Source organism: Malus domestica, chromosome 08, assembly GCF_042453785.1.
Source record: "Malus domestica chromosome 08, GDT2T_hap1".
NCBI classification, from domain to species: Eukaryota; Viridiplantae; Streptophyta; class Magnoliopsida; order Rosales; family Rosaceae; genus Malus; species Malus domestica.
In genome coordinates, this window is record NC_091668.1 from 29,202,088 (window position 1) to 29,226,919 (window position 24,832).

The 24,832-nt window shown below is 39.5% G+C and overlaps 4 protein-coding genes across 4 annotated transcripts; 1 reads left to right on the forward strand and 3 right to left on the reverse strand.

Annotated features, from left to right (window-relative positions):
- Positions 1 to 9,311: 9,311 nt before the first annotated feature.
- On the reverse strand, positions 9,312 to 11,486 carry LOC103444014 (3-ketoacyl-CoA synthase 7-like). The gene has a single exon (XM_008382921.3). The coding sequence runs from the start codon at positions 11,426 to 11,428 to the stop codon at positions 10,082 to 10,084; it is 1,347 nt and encodes a 448-aa protein (XP_008381143.3). The 5' UTR covers positions 11,429 to 11,486; the 3' UTR covers positions 9,312 to 10,081.
- Positions 11,487 to 12,420: 934 nt separating this feature from the next.
- LOC103444015 (3-ketoacyl-CoA synthase 7-like) lies at positions 12,421 to 13,791 on the reverse strand. Its single transcript, XM_008382922.3, has one exon. The coding sequence runs from the start codon at positions 13,789 to 13,791 to the stop codon at positions 12,421 to 12,423; it is 1,371 nt and encodes a 456-aa protein (XP_008381144.3).
- Positions 13,792 to 18,361: 4,570 nt separating this feature from the next.
- LOC103443998 (large ribosomal subunit protein mL43) lies at positions 18,362 to 20,641 on the forward strand. The gene is made up of 4 exons (XM_008382904.4): positions 18,362 to 18,643; positions 18,812 to 18,891; positions 19,992 to 20,098; positions 20,215 to 20,641. The coding sequence occupies exons 2-4, from the start codon at positions 18,812 to 18,814 to the stop codon at positions 20,385 to 20,387; spliced, it is 360 nt and encodes a 119-aa protein (XP_008381126.1). The 5' UTR covers positions 18,362 to 18,643; the 3' UTR covers positions 20,388 to 20,641.
- A 1,071-nt stretch (positions 20,642 to 21,712) lies between these two features.
- LOC103411701 (peroxidase N1-like) lies at positions 21,713 to 23,305 on the reverse strand. Its single transcript, XM_029107351.2, has 2 exons — positions 22,708 to 23,305; positions 21,713 to 22,480 (listed from the first exon to the last, which is right to left on the reverse strand). The coding sequence occupies exons 1-2, from the start codon at positions 23,104 to 23,106 to the stop codon at positions 21,896 to 21,898; spliced, it is 984 nt and encodes a 327-aa protein (XP_028963184.2). The 5' UTR covers positions 23,107 to 23,305; the 3' UTR covers positions 21,713 to 21,895.
- Between the last annotated feature and the right edge of the window lie 1,527 nt (positions 23,306 to 24,832).

Genomic DNA, 24,832 nt, shown 5'->3' on the forward strand with positions numbered 1-24,832 from the left:
GCAACTCGATGTGAAGACGGCTTTCCTACATGGTGATTTGAATGAAGAGATCTATATGTGTCAACTGGATGGGTATATAGTGAAAGGGAAGGAGAATTTGTTTTGCAGGCAATGGTATTTGAGGTTTGATAAATTTATGAGAGGCCAAAATTATTCTAGAAGTCAATATGATCATTGTGTGTACTTCAAGAAGTTGCAAGATGGGTCTTTCATTTATTTGTTGATATATGTTGATGATATGTTGATTGTCTCAAAGAATGTCGAAGAGATTGAGAAATTGAAGAAGCAAATGAAGAATGAGTTTGAGATGAAGGATCTTGGTGAAGCGAAAAAGATCATTGGCATGAAGATCACTAGAGATAGAGAGAAGGGTTTGGTCAGTTTGAATCAAAGACAATACCTTGAGAAGTTGATTCGGAAGTTTGGAGTTCATGATTCAACCAAACCGGTTAGTACCTCTTTGGCTCCTCATTTTAAATTGAGTTCTCTACAATGTCCTAAAACTGATAAAGAGAAGTTGCAAATGAAAAATATACCATATGCAAATTTGGTTGGTAGTTTGATGTATGTAATGGTATGCTCTAGACCGGATATTGCTCATGCAGTTGGCATGGTGAGTCGATATATGCATAATCCAGGTAAAGAGCATTGGCAAGCAGCTAAGTGGATATTGAGGTATCTCCATAGTACTCGAAATGTTGGTTTATGCTTTGAGAGAGAAGACTCTGGTATTGGTCATTTTGCAGTTGGTTATGTTGATTCAGATTATGCAGGTGATATGGATGGAAGGAAGTCTACTACAGGCTATGTGTTTACTATGACTAAATGGCCAGTTTGTTGGAGGTCCATTTTGCAGTCGTCTGTTGCCTTGTCTACTACAGAGGCTGAATATATGGCAGTTGCCGAAGCTATAAAGGAGGCCATTTGGATATATGGGCTGATTAGAGATTTGGGGGTTAATCAGAAGTAGGTGGAGGTACATTGTGATAGTCAAAGTGCCATTTATTTGGCTAAGTATCAGGTTCATCATGCGAGGACCAAGCACATAGATGTGTGTTATCACTTTGTGCGTAAAGTCGTTGATGAATGAGAGATTATTCTCTAGAAGATTCCAACTAAAGACAACCACGCTAATATGTTGACTAAGGTTGTTGGTGTAGACAAGTTTGTTCATTGCTTGAACTTGGCCCACATTTTGCCTATATAAAGAAGGCGATGAGCAGTAGGAGTTTTGGAGCATTTGGCTCGGCATAAGTTGTTCTGTTGCTAGTGTTTGGGAGTGATGTTGTGTGTTAATTGTGTTGGTTGGCTTATCATGGTGTTTTTCGGAACTTGGCTAAGGTGGAGATTGTTGAATAAGTGGCCAATTGGCCAAGTGGAGAATAAAACAAAATGCTTTTGGCTATTAAACAAATCAACAGAGAAAAAAGGACAACATGATTATGTTTCTTCCTTATTTTGGGGAGAAAAAAAGGGCACTTTGTCTAAAGTTTTTTTCTTTGGCATATGTGAAAAGTCACGGGAATGGCTGCAGAAAAACATAGAGCAGCAAATAAAGAAAGGGAGAGAATTGGTTGTTGTGCTCCCACTTGTTGCATTTGGTAATGAAAGAAACCGAGAGAGAAGCAGAAAAATAAAAGGCAGCAGCCCCATTTTGAAGAGAAGAAGAAGGTGATATTTTCTTTGGTTAGTAATCATCCACCAAGGTAGTTGTTGTTGTAATAGCTTTGAGCTTTGTATAGAGAAGAAATTAATCACTATATTTCTTTCTCTATTTGTTTCTTTAGTGTGTGAGAGCTATTGGTTGTATTCGGGTTTTTTGGGTTGTGAGCTTGCCAACACTTTGTAAACTCCCATTTGGTTGATAGTGGATTATTGGGTGAGCTCCTACTGCTTCGAGGACGTACTCTAGTTACATTGACTATTGAGGAACCTCGTTAAAATCTTGATGTTCTTTTATATTTGTTCTTGCATTCCATTTGATATATATATATATGTGGGTTAGCTTAAGTTGGTTCCAATTGGTTTGGTGCTGTCCCAGCACAACAAATACATCTCTGTAGAATAGCTTATGCGGTATCGATTCTATCCATATAACCAAAAACTGCTAGTCTATGAGCCAGGCGACTTGGAAAACCAACACATGTTTAGAAAAGATAAACCTTTCGTATATAAGTATAATTGCCAATCTTCTGTTCTAAAAGACAAAACAATACTTTAGCAACTTGTACGATCGCATCCAATCCTAGATCTTTCTCCAATATCTCCTTAATTGCCGCCTGATTTGCAATCCCACCTGCGATCGCACATGTTGAACCAGAGCTTGTCGTTGGATTTGTAGCGCGAAACAAACCAGTCCAATGTGCAGGCCAAGCTGGCGATCTCGGAAGGCGTAAGGAATGAGACGAAGCAGAGCTGGACATCCTCAGGGAAATTGGATAAGTAAATGGCGCTACCCCATTAGTCAATTGCGAGACTTGGGTCTTTGATTGTCGTCATTTTCGGATTTGGAAACCTGGGTCTGATTTTCTCCAGAAAGTCGTGAATTTTCTGGGAAAATAGTTGGGAATTTTCTAGGGGAAATTGGTGGGACATACGAGTTTCAGACAAGGAAATTAGAAATTGTTGTATTGGATTGAATTTAGGAGATTCTTCGGCTAAGAAGAAATGATTCTCCTTCTTCAACTTGCTGGAGCAGAGACTAGCGTTTTTGGTCATAAGGATAGGAGATGAACTCCAGACGACAGAGGAATAAGAGAAGAGAGAGTTTTAAATTAAGGGTAATTAAATCTTTTTAACATCAATTTTGGTTAATTTTATACCAATTTAAAAAGATTGGCCATATTTCATTAAGTGTTTCTCAAAAGGGCTATATTTCCAAATTTCCCAAAAACAAATCACCAAGCAGTCCTATAAACTAAGAACAGCTGAAAGGATAGGAGTTTGAACCAAGTCAAACTCCACAAGTTTCGGTGATGCGCTGAGTATGCTGACGTCATCTAACAGCCCCCCGCAAGCTGACAGGCTGTGGAACAATCGGAAGCTTGGAGACAAGTAACTTAAACCGAGACGACGACATGCCTTTGGTGAACAAGTCAGCAAGTTGGTCTTGCGAACAAATATAATTAACCAATAATTGACCACGAACAACCTTCTCCCTGACATAGTGATAATCAACTTCCAAGTGTTTGATGCGTGCATGGAATACTGGATTAGACGCCAGAGCTATGGAGGAGACATTATCGCACCAAATTTGAAGACAAACCAGATGCAAATGCAAGTCCTTGAATAAAGACCTGAACCACGATAGCTCAGCCGCAGTATATGCTAACTGCCTGTACTCGGCTTCAACACTAAATCGAGATACTGTCTTTTGCTTCTTAGAACTCCAGGAGACAAGGTTGGAACCAAGATATATACAAAAGCCACCAGTGGAATGCCGAGTATTTGGATTCCCTGCATAATCTGCATCAGAGAAGGCACTTAATTGAGTAGTTCTAGGCTTATATAGAAGACCATGAGTATGCGTGGCCTTCAAATATCTCAAAATCCGTTTGACAACCATCCAGTGAGTAGTTTTTGGAGCATGCATAAATTGGCACACTTGGTTGACAACATAGGACAGATCGGGTCGTGTAATGGTGATGTATTGTAGTGCTCCAACTACCCTACGATACACCTCGGGTTTGTCATACGAGTCTCCCACATACGCACTGAGCTTGTGACCAGATGAGACCGGGGTGGATATTGGCTTTGCTTTAGTGAATTTGGTGCGAGAGAGCAAGTCTAATGCATATTTAGACTGACAAAGATGCATAGCAGTCCCTTAATATTTGACTTCGACACCCAAAAAATAATAAAGAAGACCTAAATCTTTCATCGAAAACAATGTGCCCAATCCCTGAATCAATCTGGATATTTGATGAGGACTATTTCCGATGATTAGTATATCATCGACATAGATTAAAAGAATCAGATACACACCTTGTTGTCTGAACACAAACAAACTGTAGTCACATGTGGATTCTTGGAAATTGAGTTTGAGCAGAAAATCTGAGAACCTCTAAAACCAAGCCCTGGGCGCTTGTTTTAGACCGTAAATACTACGTTGAAGTTTACACACATGAGTAGGAAATTGTTGGTCAACAAAACCTGGTGGCTGGGGCATGTTGACACGCCCTGACCCTGATATTCCCCGAAATACCAGGATAGACACGATAGACACGTGCTGGCCGACACCCGAGGGTGACGAAAGCCATTAATTGATACAAAAGCTAAGAATAAGAAATAAATAAGTGTTAGAAATTTAAAATACAAGGAATTAATAATTTAGGAACGTGCTCAGAGCATACAACTAAACCTAATCACTAAAAAGAATTAAGATGAAATTGAATGAATAAAGAAGTGAGTCCTACATCGAGAGGATCCGAAGATGCTGCTGCGGAAGTGCCTTCACGCTAGGAGTTATATTTATTCGGTGATCTTACTAGCAGCACACCGCGCTTACAAGACGATATGTGAGATGATTCATGCTTTGGTTTTACGCAATGATATTCCGCGATATAGCTTTTGAGATATTTTTGGCATGCTAGGATTTTTATTAAATCCATCATTTATTATGCTAGTAGTTTTCATTATATAAACTGTGGGGGTTAGTATCTTGATAACTATTTTATTATTATTATATATATAACTTGGTCCACTCACCTTTGTTTTGCGCCCCCATTCAGGACTTAGAATCAAGGCACATAATCCCGGCGTCAAGATACTTCCGCAGTAGCATCTTCGGATCCTCTCGATGTAGGACCCACTCCTTTATTCATTAAATTTTATCTTAATTCTTTTTAGTGACTAGGTTTAGTTGTATGCTCTGAACACGTTCCTAAATTATTAATTCATGGTATTTTAAATTCATAACCCTTATTTATTTCTTATTCTTAGCTTTTGTATCAATTAATGGTTTTCGTCACCCTCGGGTGTTGGAAACAGATTCAATCGTTTAAGTAGAGTTTGACTAAATGTGTTATTTATGTGCTTAGGGACAATTATTGTGACGTTTCCGTCTTCGCTAATGGCGCAACTTTTGGCAACTAAGTACTGTGAGTGGACCTCTTCTAAAATTACATGATTTTATAGTTTAATTGCATAAATGATTAGTATGCCTACGAGTTTATGATTGATTTATGTGAAGCCTATTTATTGAATATATTGATTTTCGTCTCATGTTTTGGTGAGGAATTAATTGTTGGCCTATATTGAGCTCTATTTTTCTATAAAAATCGTGAACTGGTAGACTATCTGATAGATGACGATAGGATGCTAGAACATGTTTTTGAACCCCTATTTATAGTGTAGACGATGATTAGTATCTATGCTAGGAAGTGGTTATTTATGAGAGGCGTAACTATTTGTGCGTACCTAGTGGACACTATGCCGCCTGGGGCGAGGAACTGGTGTTGGCATTTAGGCCGGGAGAAATAATCCCTAGCTACGGGCTGAGGGACATGAAGAGGCATTGGGCCGGGAGTTGGTAATCTATGGCTACGGGCCCAGAGACCACGGAGCAGACATTGGGTCGGGAGTTATATTTATTCGGTGATCTTACTAGCAGCACACCGCGCTTACGAGACGATCTACGAGATGATTTACGCGATGATTTATATGATGTTTTCCGCGTTATGGCTTTTAAGATATTTTGGCATGCTAGGATTTTTATTAAGTCCATCATTTATTATGCTAGTAGTTTTCATTATATAAACTGTGGGGGATAGTACCTTGATAACTGTTTTATTATTATTATTATATATATGAACTTGGTCCACTCACCTTTGTTTTGCGCCCCCATCCAGGACTTAGAATCAAGGCACATAATCCCGGCGTGAAGGCACTTCCGCAGTAGCATCTTCGGATCCTCTCGATGTAGGACTAACTTCTTTATTCATTCAATTTCATCTTAATTCTTTTTAGTGATTAGGTTTAGTTGTATGCTCTGAGCACGTTCCTAAATTATTAATTCCTTGTATTTTAAATTTCTAACTCTTATTTATTTCTTATTCTTAGCTTTTGTATCAATTAATGGCTTTCGTCACCCTCGGGTGTCGGCTAACACGTGTCTATCCTGGTATTTCGAGGAATATCAGGGTCGGGGCGTTTCACATGTAAACTTCTTCATTCAGAAACCCATGCAAAAACGCATTTTGCACGTCCAGCTGCTTGACATGCCATTTGTTGGACAAAGCAAGACTTAAAACAAGCCTTATCGTACTGTGCTTACCAACGGGACTGAAGGTCTCACTGTAATCCACACCAGCCTGTTGATGAAACCCGTTGGCGACAAGTCAAGCTTTATGACGTTCAATCGAACCATCTGCACGTCTCTTCAACTTGAACACTTATTTATTAAGCAACAGATTCATTTTGGGATGATGAAGAACCAAACTCCAAGTTTCACATCTCTGCAGTGCATTAAATTCTTGAATCATTGCGTTCCTCCACTCCTGAGACTTGACAGATTGACTGAAACACATTGGTTCAACAGGTAACTTGTCAACAGTTAGATGCATAGCGTATTTAGGATTGGGTTTATGGATTCCTGACTTGGAGCATGTAGCAATTGGATGGTGTGAACTACTGGCAGGGACAAGAGGCACATGTTCAGAAGTTACGGCGACTTGCTCATTTGATGGTTGGAGAGTCTGTGGAAGATTGGATGACACTTGTATGGTAGGATAGTTTGGAACTACAATGAGGTTAGAGTGTGTAACAGGTTGGGAGACTGCCGTGGCTAGAGGGAGTGGAGTGGGATTGGCTTCTTGGGCAAGTGGTGGGACGACCAGATTAAGGTTACGTGGTGGAGGTAAACTATGGCTGCTAGGGTTATCAAAAGTGAATAATAGGGCCGGGGCCTGAGTATTACCTGAAGTTGTGACGTTTTCTGAAGAAGATGTGAGTCCCTTAAAAGGGAAGCAGTCCTCATCGAATAGGACATGACGAGACACGTAAATGCGTCTGGTAGACAGATCCAAGCACTTGTAACCTTGGTGATTCAGTGAATAACCTAAGAAAACACACGGTTTTGATTTTTGTTGAAGTTTATTTTGCATATAAGGCACTAACCAAGGAAAACATCGACATCCAAAAACCTTTAAAATGTCATACTTTGGGGTTTTTTGAAAAAATTTCTCATAAGGAGACGCATAAGACAGAAGTTTAGTGGGCAAACAATTTATCAAGTAAATGGCAGTGGAGCATGCATCAAACCAAAATTTGTTAGGCATGTGAGATTGAGAAAGCATGACTATACTTGTTTCAACAATATGTCGATGTTTGCGCTCGGCGACTCCATTTTGTTCAGGGTGTTTAGGACATGAAAACCATTGTGAAATACCATTATCAGTGAGAAATTTTTGAAAGGCATGTCTTTTATATTCTCCACCTTCATCACACTGAAGGGTTTTAATTTGCAAATTAAGCATTTTTTCGACATTGGCCTTAAATTTGACAAAGATTTGGAACACTTCACTTTTGTGTTTCATAGGAAAAATCCAAGAATAGAGAGAGTAATCATCCACAAACAAAACATAATAACGAAAACCTTCATTCGAAATAATAGGAGAACACCACACATCAGAGTGCAACAGTTGCAAAGGAAACTTAGAAACTGACTCAGACAATTTGAAAGGTAACTTAGTACTCTTGCCTAAGGGACAAGACTCACAAAAGCTTACATCTGAAGTACCATGAATTGGTACCAAATTATTGGAAATTAAAAACTTAATTATAGAATTGGCAGGGTGACCTAGCCTCGCATGCCATGTATTCACTGAACACCGAAGCCCTACAAATGCAGATAGTGGATGTTTGAGTTGTCCAGTGCCACATGGAAATGGATATAATCCATTCTCACATCTTCCTCGGAAAAACGTCTTCAGGGTCTTGAGGTCCTTAACAAGGAAAAAATATGGAAAAATTAGTAGGTAGCAATGGTTGTCTAAAGTGAACTTATGTGCAGGAAGAATGTTTTGGGAGGCAGTGGGACAGTGAAGGATATTAGGCAAATCAAATGAGCAAGTTGAAGTATGTAATGTATTTGAACCATGATGTGAGATAGAAATGCCAGAGCCATTACCTACACCCCCAATAGTTTCGTTACCAGTGTACTCTTTAGGGTTAACCAGATTCTGAAGATCAGGAGTAACGTGAGCATTGGCGCCTGTGTCTAACAGCCAGGTACCATTATTTTGTTTGTTGAGAGAGACGGGAGAAGACGCCATTGCTGAGAGCTTTGTTGCTGGAATTCTGCCTTCAAAGGCAGCATTCATTCTTTGATAACAATCAAGGGCCGGATGGCCTGGTTTGCCACAAATTTGGCAGACAATTCTCTCACCATTAGAGCCAACCCGTTCGCCACTGCATGGCATGATGCGGAAGGTGTTGTTGTTACGAGGGCCATTGCCTTGTTGGTTGAAAGAGTTACCTCGATAGAATGAAGATGCACCTCTTCCAGTCCCTCGAGTGTGGCCACCACCTCTGCCTCGAGAATGAACAAATGCATTGACCTGTGCAGATTCCACCAAAGGAGCAGTGTGCTCAGACGCTCAGTTGTTAACAGCAGAGCCTCAAGAGTAGGGTAGGTGATTGGTGAATCACGGGTTTGAGCTGCACTGACAGTCATCTCAAAGGTAGGTCCGAGATTGTTCAACACAATTTGAACAAGTTCATCATCACTCATAGGTTGCCCAGCTAGAGCAAGGTTGTCGGCAATCACGTTCATGCGATTTGGGTAATCCGCCACAGTAAGATCACCTTTCTTTGTCTATATCAATTCATTTCGCAAAAACAAAATCCTGTGTTAGGAAGTAGAAGCATACCTTTGCTAGAGTGCTTCCCAGGTGGCCCGAGCAGTCCTCTTGCTCGCCATGACAGATAGTACAGAAGCCGTTAAAGATCCATTTATCCAACTGAGGATAATTTGATCCTGTTGAACCCATGTAGTGTACGCAGGGTCCACGGTTGTTGAACCAACCAGATACTTGGAAGAGAACACCGAGGTACCATCAACATATCCCATCAGATCTCGACTTTTGAGAATTGGGAGAATTTGGGCCAACCACAGTGGGTAGTTGGTCCTGTCAAGTTTGATGTTAACGACGGTGGAAAATGGGTGGAAGGAATGATTTGAAGTGGGGGTGGGATGAGGGTTTGAAGTGGAGGAGGAAGAGGTAACATTGTTTTCAGCCATTGGAGCGTGGGGAAAGGAAGGAAAGGATCGATGTCGTTAGACAAAAAAAGGGCTCAATACCATGTAAAACTTACTAGTTCAATGTTTCACTTCAATTGCATACCCAAACAATTGTGGGATGCATGTATTTATAATACTGTCATGATTATAGATTGGGTTTGAAAACCCTAGATACAAGGAGCTTTCGAAATTCAAAAATACAATCAGAAACCAAGGAAATGATTAGAACCACAGGTTCAAATTACAACAGAAAAACAAATCACCAAGCAGTCCTATCAACTAGGAACAGCTGAAAGGATAGGAGTTTGAACCAAGTCAAACTCCACAAGTTTCAGTGATGCGCTGAGTATGCTGACGTCATCTAACACCTTCCTGCATTCCACAGGGACTATTTTTCACTCCCTGAGAAGGACATGCTTTTTCAAATGCTACGCTGGATGCCAGGACAAGGTTATGTTGCTGATTCAGCTACAAGAAACCCGATACCGAATAGCTCTCACTTATTTGGTCGCCAACAAATTGCGGAGATGTTCTCAAAGCAGCATATGATTTCGAAAGCTTCGAAATCTCGCGAGAAGGATAAAAGAGTTTGAAATCTGTGAAATACCAGGTATATTCCATCCTAGCTCAACACTTCGTGAGAAAAATAGTGCAATTTGATGGTTGAGGTCAAAGCTTGGCATTGCCATCAACATATTCGAGCTAGTTGCTTGGTGTATAAAAATCCGGGGTTCGACTGGTTTTGGCTGACCCTTTGTACAGTGAAAGAATTGAATTAGGTTTATCACATAACCTTCGACGCATGTAATCAGATACAAATAGTTTACGACGCAATTGATCTCAAAAGGATTCATTTGAGATCTCATCGACGGGATACAAATAGATTCTGTCGGACCATGCATTTCTTACTGTTGGATCAACGTCCGAAATGCATTTCCAAATTGCACTGTTACACTTGAAGCCACTTCCGAAGGCTATTTGCCACACTAGGTTTCCTTTCTTCATCCTTCCTTTCGCCTCCAAATAGCAGAGCTCATACCAAACTGAAGACGATGAAGTATTGCCAAATCTATGTAATGTCATCCTTGAAGCTTCTCCATCTTCCTTGTCCAGCTTCAGACTATCTACTATGCCATCAATGACTGCCCTTCCGCCAGCATGGATACAGAAATGCTGGAGAGCCTTCTTGAAATTCGGCACATAAGTTCTCTTCTGGCGCGGTGAAAAAAACAGTTTCTTGCGGATTACTGACCATACATATCGTAGCTGCTCGGAATATGGCAGCACGAGTGGCCCCAACTTGGATATGTTAATTCTTAAAGCTTTGGTGGCCACAGGTACAAGTGCCCTTGACAGTGAGACCCCTACAGTGCCATCTTCATCTGGTTGCTGGAAGACAGATTGGTATGCTTCATCATCCGAACCAACGTGTGTTCGGACAAGATGCTGGAGCTCGTACTTTGCTATTTTCTTGTCCTGCTTCCTACTGGACAATAGGATAGCAGCTCCTCCCATCCGAAACAAAAGGTTGGGAATAAGCATGGATTTTCTTTTACCTATATAACCATTGGGAGTTACAGCTTCCATGCTGAGAACTAAAGCCAATGAGTTCTTGTGGACTCGTAGAAGATCTTTAGCCAAACTTATCGACAACAGTCCAGCACTGCAACCCATTCCGCTGAGGCTGATGCTCTTTATGTTGCTACGGAATCCAAACTTGTTTATGACCATTGATGTAACGGACGGAGTTGGGCAGAAAAGGCTACAGTTTGAGACAAGGATGTCAATGCTTGTTGGATTTATTTTGTGCTTAGAAAGAAGGTCTTCGACAACAGAGAAGAGAACTGTTTCGATTTCTTTTCTAGTAGCGTTTAAAGAAGAATATGGAGGGAGCTCATGGGTTGTAATAGGCAAGCAACTCTCCTCTCCGATTCCCGATCTTTTCATTACCTTGATTTGGAAATTTCGGCTTTCTTCATCATAGAGGTTTGAAATTTCAAGGTGTTCAATGTAGCTCTCCTTTGCGATTCGCAAGCCATTGGGAGGCAGATAGCAAGTGAAGTCGACAAGGTATATACTCTTGGATTTGAATTTGAAAAGAACCGCAATGATAAGGACAGTCGCGGCTAATAAATGTGCGATGGAGATTGGAGATTCCGTAATGTATGTAAGCAATGCAGTCCCCATCTCAAAGTGGTATGTTTTGATTTGATTTGGTATGTTGTTTGCTTATATATTAGTAGGAAAGAAAGTCTGAAATTCTTTCGAACTTACCTAAGATTCATGCAGAGCGCATTTTACTTGTGCTAATTAGCCTTACGGTACTGACTACTTGGGGTTGGATTTAATTGTTGTTTAGGGATTGGATTAGTTCGGATACACTAATTTCAAATTCGGGATTAAGTTGTTGACGTGCTCAGCCTGTCAGGTCATCTAACGTTGGAAGAGGTTTCAAGTTCGAATTCTCTGGTCTCCATCGATAAAAAAACCTAGTACGTGATTGTTTTAATTCAACATTACCATTTATTTTGCCATACAACTATCTTCTCTAATCTATATTTGAAGAGGTTTCAAGTTCGAATTCTCTGACCTCCACCGATAAAAATGGAGAGAGACCCCTCATCCCAAGTATCCAAGATAATTGCCAATCTTTCTTTTGTAGATGCTAGAATTCCATGGGTAACGTCAATCTCTAGTTTGTTTTAGTCACAAAGTTTTCATGTGCATACAACTAGGAATCCTCCTAACTTACAACTAAATCTCTCCGCAATATTAGCAGTGAAAACAACTTCCTAATTAGGCCTCTTGTAATTTGTATTAAAACACGCCTAGAACATAAATGTTTGGCGAAGCAGTGAAAACAACTTCCCAATTTTTATCAAATAATGTTTGGCGAAGCCATAAACATAAATGACGTGGCATGGACTCGTAATTGGTTGCAATTTTGACACTCTAAATTGAGTATTTTATCGAGCTTCAGTCGAATGATTATCAAGAGAGTAAGAACTGAAGAACTTTAAACATGTTACCCAAAAAATACAATGTCTGAAGTGCGATGAATGCAATGAACGAAAATATGAACTTTTCTTGAATTGAAAATATTGGATTTCATTATGTTAACAGGAAGAGTTCTTTTGAGTATAGACATAGATTATCATTGCTTGCATCTACACTGGATGTCATTTGGTTACATTTGGGGCATCATCGTCAATGGGATACGAATGGATGCTGTCCGACCATGCATTTCTTTCTGTCCGATCAATATCCGCAATGCATTTCCAGATTGCACTGTTACACTTGAAGCCACTTCCAAACGCAATTTGCCAAACTCGGTTTCCTTTCTTCACCCTTCCTTTTGCCTCCAAGTAGCATAGCTCGTACCACACCGAAGATGATGAAGTGTTGCCAAATCTGTGTAACGTCATCCTCGAAGCTTCTCCATCTTCTTTCTGCAGCTTGAGACTATCTACAATTCCATCAATCACCGCCCTTCCACCGGCATGTACACAGAACTGCTGGAGAGCTTTGCTGAATTTCGGAACATAAATTGCCTTTTGCTTTGGTAAAAACCAAAGCTTCTTGTGGATCATTGACCATCCATATCGAAGCTGCTCAGAATATGGTAGCACGAGTGGCCCCAACTCTGATAAGTTAATTCTCAGAGCTTTGGTGGCCACATGTACAAGTTCCCGCGACAGTGAGACCCCTACATGTCCTGCTTCATCAGGTTGCTGGAAAACAGATTCGTATGCTTGGTCATCCGAACCAATGTGGGTTCGAACAAGATGCTGGAGCTCGTACTTAGCTATTCCCTTGTCTTGTTTCCTATTTGATAGTAGGATAGCAGCTCCTCCCATTCGGAACAAAATGTTTGGAAGAAGCATTGATTTTCTTTTACCATTATAACCGTTGGGAGTTACAGCTTCCATGCTGAGAACTAAAGCCAGTGAATTCTTGTGAACTTTTAGAAGATCTTTAGCCAAACTTATCGACAAGATTCCCGCACTACAACCCATTCCACCGAGGCTGATGCTCTTTATGCTGCTTCGGAATCCAAACTTGTTAATGACCATTGATGAAATGGACGGCGTAGGGCAGAAAAGGCTGCAGTTCGATACAAGAATGTCAATACTTTTCGGATTTATGTTGTGTTTGGAAAGAAGCTCTTCAACAACAGTGAAGAGAACCAGTTCTGTTTCTTTTCTAGTAGCTTCCAATGAAGAATAAGATGGGATCTCATGCACTGTAACAGGCATGCAACTCTCCGATCCGATGCCTGATCTTTGCAATACCTTGGCTTGGAAATCGACACTTTCTTTGTCATGAATTCCCGATATTTCAATGTGTTCGATGAATTTCGAAGCCGGAACCCGCAGGTTCTCAGGAGGCAGGTAGCAGGTGAAATCGACAAGGTATATACTCTTGGATCGTAAAAGAAAATAGAGAACTAGGGCAGTGGTCAAGACAGTTGTAGCTAAGAAATGGGTGAGGGAGATTGGAGATAATTCTGCGGTGATAGATGAGAAAGATGCAAACAATGCGGTCTCCATGTCGACTTGTTAATCGAGGAGTTCACTTTGTTTTCGCATATAATGCAATTTAAGTACGCAGTGAAGGGTGTCTGAGATTTTACGCGTGCGTTGTTTGCTTCGTTGAAAAAGCCGAGATTTTACGCATGAATGATCATTTTTGTGACGATTAGACCTAAAGATTGTTCTCTTCTTAGTGCATAATCTGTCAATCTTTCTTCTTTAGATGGTTACATTCTGCGGGTAAGGGCAACCTCTAGTTGGTTTGATCACAAAGTTTTCATGACCATACAATTATGAAGACCTTTTTAACCTCAGAACCTCCAATTTGCGTGACGTACCAAATATTGAGAAACATAGTTCTCATTAATTCAATGTATAACCTTACACTTAGGGTATTTATACAAAACCATCACAGCCATCACAGTTGTCATCACAGCTAACAAAAGAGGAATAACAACCAAAACTAACTAAACATTCCTTAGCCTCTAAGTATTATCCCTTGAAGGTGTAATTACATTTTTATCTTTAATATCCCCCCTCAAACGAGACTGTGGTGCTCTCAGTTGTAGTTGGTCACGAAGAAGGAAGAACCGAGGCTTGGACAAAGACTTGGTGCAAATATCTGCTACCTGATCCTGTGTACAAACAAACTACACAAAAACTTGATTGGCTAGAACCTTTTCACGAATATAATGGTAATCAATCTCGACATGCTTTGTTCGAGCATGGAAAATGGGATTTTTCGCTAATGAAATGGCAGAGATATTGTCACACCATATCTTGGGAGAATGAGGCAAAGAGTAAGAAATGTCAGCAAGCAGTTTGCATGTCCATGTGATTTCTATAGCTGTATTAGCAAGAGAGAGATACTCAGCTTCTGTTGATGAACGAGCAATAGTAGGTTGCTTCTTGTAATGAGAGAGTTGCCAAAATAGACACAATAACTTCATGTAGATCTTCTGTCCAAAGAACACCCTACCCAATCGGCATCTGAAAAGGCTGAATAGATGGAGTCTGAGAGCACTTGGAGAACCATAATCCAAGATCAAGAAAGCCCTTAAGATATTTGAGAATGCGTTTTACTACTTGCATATGTGAAATTTGTGGACTATGCATAAACTGACATACCAAATTAACAGCAAAACTAAGATCAGGTCTAGTCCATGTTAAGTATTGAAGAGCTCCAACTAGAGATCGATATTCAGAAGCATTTTCAGGAGATGAGTGATCCAGCTTGGTGGTACTGAGAGGGGTGCTGCAAGGCTTGGCACCTTCCATTTTTGCTTTTACCAATAGATCCAAAATATACTTGGTTTGAGAGATAAAAAGACCAGATGATGATCTTTTAACTTCAATACCAAGGAAATAGTGAAGAGCACCAAGATTCTTGATGGAAAAAAGAGCACTAAGTTGAGTGATGACTTGTTGACAAGCTGCAGATGAAGGTCCAGTGACTAAGATGTCATCCACATAGACTAGGATGAATACCAGAGTAGGAGAACTCTTTATAAACAGAGAATGATCACTTTGAGAGCCTTGAAACCCAAGAGAATATAGAGCACTATGAAGCTTGTCATACCAGGCTCGAGGAGCCTGTTTCAAACCATAAAGGGATTTGTGAAAATGACAAACATGATGTAGTTTTGTTGGATCTTCAAAGCCAGGTGGCTGTTGCATAAACACTGATTCAATAAGTGTGTCATGGAGAAAGGCATTACTAACATCTAATTGATTGAGGAACCAATCATATTGGGTTGCAAGAGTGAGAATGAGGCGAATAGTCACAGGTTTGGCCACTGGACTAAAGGTTTTAGTGTAGTCAAGACCCTCTCGCTGGTGAAACCCTTTAGCAACCAAACGGGCTTTGTACCTGTCAATAGATTGATATGGTTTCCTTTTGATTCTAAAAACCCACTTACATCCCACAAGGTTATGAGAAGAAGAAGGTGGTACAAGAGACCAGGTACCAGTTATTACAAGAGCATTAAACTCCTATTGCATTCTTGTGCGCCAATGAGAGTGTTTGGAGGCTTGTAGGTAGGTTGTAGGAACATAGTCAACTGCAAGATGTGAGGGAATGAGGTGCTTAGTTGCAGCTAATGCTTGGGGTTTGAAAATTCCAAATTTAGATCTGGTTTGCATTGGGTGGTTGTTAGTAGGTAATGTAGGCTGTGAGGAGTTGATATTTGGAGAAGCTACAGATGTTGTATTTCGAGAGGTTGATGAAGAGACAGAAGGTAATAAAGTGGATGTGAGTGCTGGATTTGGTGTAGAAATAATATGAGTAGGATAAGGAGTAAATGTGAGGGATGAGGCAATAAAAGATTGGTATAAGGAAGAGGAAACAGGTTGGGATGAAGGAGGTTGGAAGGTATGAAATGGAAAGGTTAACTCATCAAAGATGACATGCCTTGAAATGTACAACCTGTGAGTAGATGGGTGTAGACACAGGTAGCCCTTGTGATTTAAGCTATACCCCAAGAAGACACAGGGCTTGCTTTTAGGATCTAGTTTTGAGGAGGTGTATGGTTTCAACCAAGGGAAACAACTACGACCAAAGATCTTGAGAGATTTATAGTATATTGCTTTCTTGAAAAGAGACTGCTAAGGAGAGTATTTGGAAATAGTAGGTAACCTGTTGATGAGATAGATAGAGGTAGCAAAAGCCTCAACCCAATAAGCATGGGGCACCTTAGATGCTGTCAAGAGAGTTCGAGAAGTCTCAACACTATGCTGATGATTACGTTCTGCACACCCATTTTGCTCGAGGGTATGAGGACAAGTGAGCTGATGATGAATGCCATAGCTAGCTAAGAACTGAGAAATAACAGTGCTAACAAATTCTCCACCAGAATCTGATCATAATGTAATGACTTTTGTACACAGAGAATTCTCAACAAATAATTTCCATTGCATAAAAGTGGAGAGTACATCATATTTACACTTTAAAAGATAGAACCAACAATATCTATGAAAATGACATAATGCCGAAAATCGTGATGAGACATTATGGTGAGGGTCCCCAAACATCCATATGGATGAGTTCTAAAGGCTTGCAGGTTATACAAGTAGTACTAGAAAAAGGAAGTTTAGAACACTTCCCTAATGCATAAGTTGCGCAAAAAGTTTGATTTGAAGCATCAGGAACAGAAATACATGATTGAGAGGCCAACTTATTTATGATCTTTACAGAAGGGTGGCCCAATCTTTGATGCCAAAGATGCTTTGGAGCTTTGACAGATGCAACTAAGCTTGTTGAGAGTTAGCAGGAAAGGATAAGGAGTGCAAGGGATAGAAACCATGTTGAGCTGGTCTTTTAAAGAGCATTCTCCCCGAAGAAAGATCATTCATAGTGAAGTAAAAAGGATAAAGATGCATAGAACAAGAATTTTCAAGTAGAAATTGATTAGCAGAAAGAAGATTATGCTTCAAATCAGGAACATGTAAGACATGCTTCAATGCAAAGGATTGAGTAGAAGTATGTAAAGATGTTGAGCCAAAATGGAGAATAGGCAAACCTTTACCATCTCCAATATACACTTGCTCAAGACTAGTGTATGCTTCTGGATTCTGAAGGTTGGCATATGAGTTTGTCATATGGGAACTAGCACCACAGTCAACAATCCAGGTAGGAGTAGAATGAGAAGATTTGCCATTGTAGTTTTGATCCATGCGATGAGGACAATCACAAGCTTCATGGTCTGGTTGTCGATGAATCTGACAGAAAAGCTTTCGATTTGAAGAGTAGTTGTTGCAAGCTCCACGATTGAATCTTTGATTGTTATTTCAAGAGTTGTTATTTCTGCCATTGTTGAATCTGGAATTTCCACGATTCTGAAAATTACCTCGATTTGTGCCCGAATAATTGCGATCCACATTGCAGCCTTGATTGGAGAAATTAGGAAGATTCTGCATGGCCATATGATAGATTCGTACGGATACATGAGTTACTAAACGTGTAAAACCAAAATGATCTAACGATTCTCATATTTTGAAAGCAAGCTTTTAAAATCGACATCCGTGGATGATCGTGCGTCACTAACGATGTTGTTAACTGGTCTAGTACCGTAATTATAGAATTTAATTCAATGTTTCCGTATTTGCGTGACATACTAAATATTCTTTTCATCAATCGACAACATTTGATAGGTTTAAGAAACTATCATAATATCGCCCCGTTATAAAATGCTTTCGTACTTCTCAACATTAGAGTCAAATAGACTTTGGCGTTCTAGGCATCTAATCATGGGCAAACCTTTATTTTTTTTGGATTTGGATTTGGGAGCGGAATGTAAAACCAGAGCCAGTTGAGGTGCTGAACTACGAAACTTTCAGTAGGATAGGCACCTGATTCAAACGCATTTCCAACCAGCACTAAAGTTACGTACTTATAAAATGATAGAACACATATGAACAAAGGTGCTTACGCATTCCCAAACATGCCATAAGAGCTAGTTGGTCTTCTTCAAAACCTCTTCATTAGAAGTCGCTAACATTGTTGTTAACTCTCCATAACAATTCACACTTAGCCAACTTGGGGCAAGGTGGGAAATTTAGAGTAACAAACTGGGCTGGGTTTGGTTGAAGTGGGCTCAATCTCATGCAGGCTTAAAGGCCCACAACCAGGAAGCCCATCGTTTCAATTAAGTACGAAGCCCACGCCACACAACTCTTCCTCCTACAACTCCCTCTCTCGCTCGCTTTCTGTCTATTTTCTCTCTCTGTTTGCTGCGCCGCCGCCACCGGTCCACCACCACCCCAAAGCACGGGTCGACGCCATCTCCGCCTCCACAATCTCACCTCTTCCTACTTCCTCTCTCATTATCGACGCCGTATACAAGCTTCACTGTAACAGAGCTTCGAGAAAAAGGTAATTCTTAAGACTGATAACTTTTTATGAAATGACATTTTAGTGTTTTTGTAATTTGAAATTCATATATGAATTTAACAAAATTTGAACTCATTATTTGTTTTAATTTTTGTTTTAAATTTCTGATTGAAATGATTTATGTTGAAATTGGGAACGAATGCGTGGCAGATGGCGTTGAGAGGAGTGTGGCAATTGCAAAAACTAGTTGTGAGCTATTCTGATTGGGGAGGAAGCAGTAGGGGCATCAGGTTTGTTCCTCAAAACCCCACCACCACTTGCAATTCTCTGTATTCTTATCAAGTTAGATTATCTGATTTTATCAATTTCGAAAATTTATGGGAAAGAAGCCCTCGATACCATTAGAACAACACCAACAACAACAAAGCCTTATCCCACTAAGTGGGGTTGGCTGTATGAATCCTAGAACGCCACTGCGCTCAGTATTGCGCCAAGTCTTCCTTTAGCTCTAAGTACTCAATACCATTATACTTCAGAGAAAAACACTTTGAACCCAATATTTTAGAAAAACACCCTTCCTTCTTTGCAATGGAAGAAGTGGTTTTTTATTCTCCAACTGAGTTCTTGGATTTTGTTTTTATAAAACTTGTAGTTGTCAGGGTGTTTGTTTTTCTTTCAAATTTACTGGAAACCGCTGAACTACTCTGATAAAGTATTGAGTGACACTTTTTCCGTGCAAATGTGGCGTAAAATTTGGAAATTATAATTTACTGCAAGATCATTTTGAAAGGAAACTTTTTTTGTTTGTTTTCTTGATATTATAGGAAGGGAATGTGTTTCTCTAGGCGCAGTATGAAATTGGACACTAGGGCCTAGGCTTCGTGACTTAGCTGCATTCTCTGCACTTTTAGGACATGACTTTTGGGTTGCAGCTGGGGAATGGGTTTGTGTTATGTGTTAGGAGGTGCTTTGGTATTTTGCATTACAATGTTAAGTTCGGAGGTTAATAGACTAAGAGCTGAACTGAAGTGAAGGTCATCATGGCATCGTCAGTCCAGCTACTGGAACTCTTTACGAGGCATATTTATAATCTTTTAGCCTTTAGCCTTTAGGACCTTCTTAAATTGTAACACACACACAAATGAATTTATGGGTCTCTTAGGATATTTAGGTGATATTTTCATTGGATAGCACATTCTCTTTCATTTTATTCCAATCTTTTTGGGGTTCCCAACATCGTGTCCCCCTTAGCGAGGCTCTAATTCTTTCCTGGTGTTCAAGAAGGGAAATGAATCCTTTTCATTTCATTATATTGATGGATAATGTTGGAATGTTAAACTTTACTGCTTTCCTTTTCAAGTTTTGATGAATTTAGTTGTTTACATGGTAGATCATTTATGGAGACATATCTACCGACATTTAAGGAGAAGAATCCTCAGCTAGAGGTGATTACTGAACTCATCCGCGGTCAGCATCCACATCTGAAGGGCTTATACAGTAACTCTCTCTCCCGTTCTCTCTCTTATCAAGCACCCGTGCACACAGTCACTTGCACTCATGGTCACTGCATAACACCTTAAATCCTCATGAGAGTTTTCTTTGTCAATGCACAGAGAACAAGACTGAAAAGGTGGTATGTGTGAAAAACATGGATTCAGAAGAGGTTCTTCAATATGCAAACAGGCTAAGAAACCAACTGGGGAGAAAAGTGGTGAAGCTGAAGACTAGACATGTAACCAAACATCCCAGCGTGCAAGGTACCTGGACAACAGACGTAAAGTTTTGAAGCACAAGAAACAATCGCATCACAGGCAGTTTCTTCTGGCATGTTTCCGAGCAGTTGTGGACTATAGTTCGGAATTGGTAGTCAAGTCAGTTGTTTACTTTAGCAGTTTCTCTTCTATGAATATGGTATTATGTTCTTGATCAAATAATTTAACCTCATCAAGATGCTGTTCGAGATTATGATATTCTCAATTGGATGCTTACATGGAAAGTGACTGCTTATCATTGAGAAAATAGAAAAAAGGCTTATTTTTATCAATGCTCCCATAATCTTCACTGTATTGCGTCTCACTTTACTCCCATGCTATTGTTTCTGGTCCCTATTCTGTCAATTCCGTCAACAAAATCGTTAAGGAGATGTGTGGGTTGAAAATCTTTAAATTTTTATCTTCTTGGGTTCAATTTTTTTATTTGTAATTCTAATTAGTTTCTCGTATAATGCCCATGCCACATTAGTACTTGATGGTTTTGTTGACGGAATTGTCGGAGTAAGGTAAACTGAGCCACAGAACAAGAGCACATACGATAGTGAGACACAACAGTGTATATGGGAGACTTAATAAAGAATACAGAGAGGTGGGTTAAACTCAGATTAGGGTTTGATTTCTCCATAGTTAAGAAAAAAAAATATAAGTGAAGGTTGAATTTCAAGATTTGTGAATCAATTTCAATGTTTTCGGATGCTTTTGCAAAGATTCTTAGGGTTCAGTCGTGGGAATCTCTACCGCCATCGTTCTCCCCTTCTTTATTTTTCTTAATCTAGAGAAATCGAACTCTTAAGTTTAACCCACATCCTGCACTTATGGTTCTTATACTAACATCGTTGTTAAGAAAAAAAAATATAAGTGAAGGTTGAATTTCAATATTTGTGAATCAATTTCAATGTTTTCGGATGCTTTTGCAAAGATTCTTAGGGTTCAGTCGTGGGAATCTCTACCGCCATCGCTCTCCCCTTCTTTATTTTTCTTAATCTAGAGAAATCGAACTCTTAAGTTTAACCCACATCCTGCACTTATGGTTCTTATACTAACATCGTTGAAAAGACTAAATTGCACTTATGGTTCTTATACTAACATCGTTGAAAAGACTAAATTGTCCATGTCACGTTATCACAATTAACAGCCCCTTTTAGCTTATTTGACCAAATAAGATTAAGTGGGACATTGAGGAAAAGTGTAGGTATTAAAGTGAGACAATATAGAGTGTAAGGGTAAAGTGGAGTACGGAGATAGATTGCAGGTGTAAAGTGAGTCAATATAAAGCGTCCGGAGCTAAAATGAGATTTGATTAAAAGTACGGGTATCATAACTAAAAATTAAGCCTGTATAACTTTCAATTGAACGAATGATTTTAAACAGCTCACAGAAACCAAAGAATGAGATCAAAGTATCTTTCTCTTTGAAGACACATGAGAAACGAAAAGAAAGTAATACAAAATGGCTTGATTGTGCCAACAAAATAAAAATGAATCCAATTAATAAATTAATTAGAACAAACTGGGTAATTTCGTTAGTTGACTGCAGAACAAATGCGGCGGATTTCACCATTTGTGGCAGATTTTACACCGATGTTACTCATTTTCACCATCGACTTTCCGAACTCGACGTTGAAATTCAATGCTTGTAAGCCTCTCACGCCCAAAAACCGTTGGACAAAACTTTTAGTGGTGGCGTCGGTCCATAACTTCTGATCCGACTCAAGTATCCCACGACCATTCTTCAAGTTTGTGAAGAAAGTTGCATCGAATCGACTTGCGCTGCCCGTGTCTAAATCAACACGCCTGGCCGCGTCACCATTTTCAGGGCAAATTGATCGTAGTTGAGCAAGGAATGAAGGGTCGATTGTTTCGTCAGCGCCATTTCCGGTGGTGGTGAAGTTATACAGTCTGTACCTGAAGAACTGGCAAGCTGAGGTGCCAATGGTGTGTGCGCCAACTAGCGTGACAAGATCTTGAGTGTTGAGACCCAGATCTTGGAACTTGGCCTTTTGTACATCAATGGAATCTCTAAAGCCAGGCAAATTAGTAGTCTCGGTTGCCAGCGAAACTCGTCCATCTCTTCTTCCAGTAGGCACATTCCAAGTGAATCCTTTGGTCTGTAGAATTAAATTTATGTACATAAGAAGGAGATGATTAATTAACTAGACATTAGAATTTAGCTAGATACATAAATATTGAGCAATGTTATTCCCAAACTTGGAATGTAATTATGCATTCCTTCCATTAGTGTTTTAATATTAGTGTATGACTATCCGTTTTTACCGATATATCAACTTAAAATTAACAAGCACACAAGAGCTGCAATCAAATTAATAATACTTACCAGAACCACGGAATCACGGGCCGCAAGAGCGAGAATATCTGCACAGGAAACAACCCCGGGACATGCAGCTTCAAGCTTGGTCTTTGCATCGTCAATGACTTCCGAACCTCTTAAACCGAGGTTAGGCCCGGCGGTTTTCTCAGTATTAGGGCCGTCAAGAAGGACAGAAGCATCACAACCTTGGACAAAGCAGTCATGGAAATGCATCCTTAACAAGCCAGGAGCAACGGAAGGGTTGGAGTTGAAATGAGTTTGAACTGTTTGTTTGACAATAGACTCTGCCGTGGGACATGTACGCGAATAGAATCCAATGCGCGTAAGTTGGCCTTGGCATTGCACCACCAAACCAACGATAAGAATCTGTAGAAAGTGCAGTAACAATGATTTGGAGGAGCTCATGTTGTGGTACAGTTTGGTGGTTAAAATGATGTGTATATAGTGCAAGCTAGACGCAGCTTGTAGCTTTTGGCTTTGCTAGTAGGCAGATGATATCTGCTGTGAAACAAAGTGCTTTTGGCTCTGTGAGTATTGTAATCTGCTGGTTGTGTTTTGGAGTGAATGAAGCCTTCAAGCTTCAAGTATTTATAGGAGCTAACGCGGAGGAGAAACTGATTATATGCATGTATGTATGTGAGGGTAAACAAAGTCGGGCTACAAGATGCAATGATGCATGGGTCAACCAGAAGAAGAAAGATCAACTCTATCCATATATTTATCTTATCCGCTGGCTCGCCCTTGGCAGTTACCCGTGAATGCATGGTGCTGTTCCTTCGCTTGTTTTTGGTCAAACTTGGAGCTGTCCACTTTTGAATTTTCTACTCCTACTTTGTCAACCACATATATATGGGTTAGGGTAGTGCGTATCAAATTTTTGACACAAACTCATTCCGCAATGTATTTTGTAGGTTCAACTATTTTCTTTTTAGGTTTTTTTTCAAAGATTCAAAATTGAAACTATATAATCGCTGGATTCAATGATTGTCATATTAGATTTTTATTTAATCGAATTCATCTATTTTTTTATTATAAATAAATTTCTTAATAATTTTAAATTTATCTAATTTTTTGTAAAAAAATATCTCTAAATAATAATTTAAAGATTGTTTAAATCTTTGAATTTTTTTATAAGTATGCATGTGACTCCGATCCTAACCTGTTTTATTGGGTGTACTATACCGCGTATCTTTGACTAATTGCCAACCATAGTCGTATCAGCCAATCATTTTTTTAAAATCACCGCCATAAAATACTAGAAAAATATTGCATAAAGAGGGACGTCAATCTGCATGGATGGAGGAGATGACTACGAACAAGGATTTGGTGAAGACTGTTATGGCGCCAAGTCAGATTCAAATATATATACAACTATAGTGATTCATATACCATATGGATTTTTATTTTAAATCAAATGAAACTTAATTAAAACCGATAAAGAACGTACGTAAATCTAGAAAAGACATGTCACATAAGCCAAAACAAACATCATACCTTTACAATTACAAATTGATTATAAGGAATACGATACAAATCCTACCGACATGAAAGATAACACTTACGAAGATTAAAATTGTAAAGGAAGCATGACAAAAAGACTACACTCTATGATAATAATACAATCATTAGCCAAGAAGCACTGTCATTTGTTATCTTCAATAAATGTCAAGCTTCTTCCTCATAGTCCTTTTTGCATGCTCACAAAATCAAAAGAAATACAAAAGCTACCACCTTAACTCTAAACAACAACCATTGTTCATAGATTCTAGTTTGAGCATCATAACCTAGAGAGTGACCACAACCAAGAACTAATGGTAGTTAAAAGGTAGGCGAAACACGAAGGAAATAAAAAGAAGAGACCAAGAGGAATGGTCTCTGACACGCTGCCGGAGGATTTTTTTTCTTTCTTTTTTTACTATATCTCTCTGCAGACTAGGGTTTTCATTTAGTACCATATGGATTGGTATATCTAAATTACCTTTTGTTGATGCACAAAATCAGTGAGGACTTTGGTACAACAGAAAGTGTCAGGTTTTGTGACTTCGCTTGGTTGCTTCGGTCACTAGTGAGGATAAATATGTAAATGAATAGAGACAGAGAAGCAAACACAAGATATACGTGGTTCACCCAG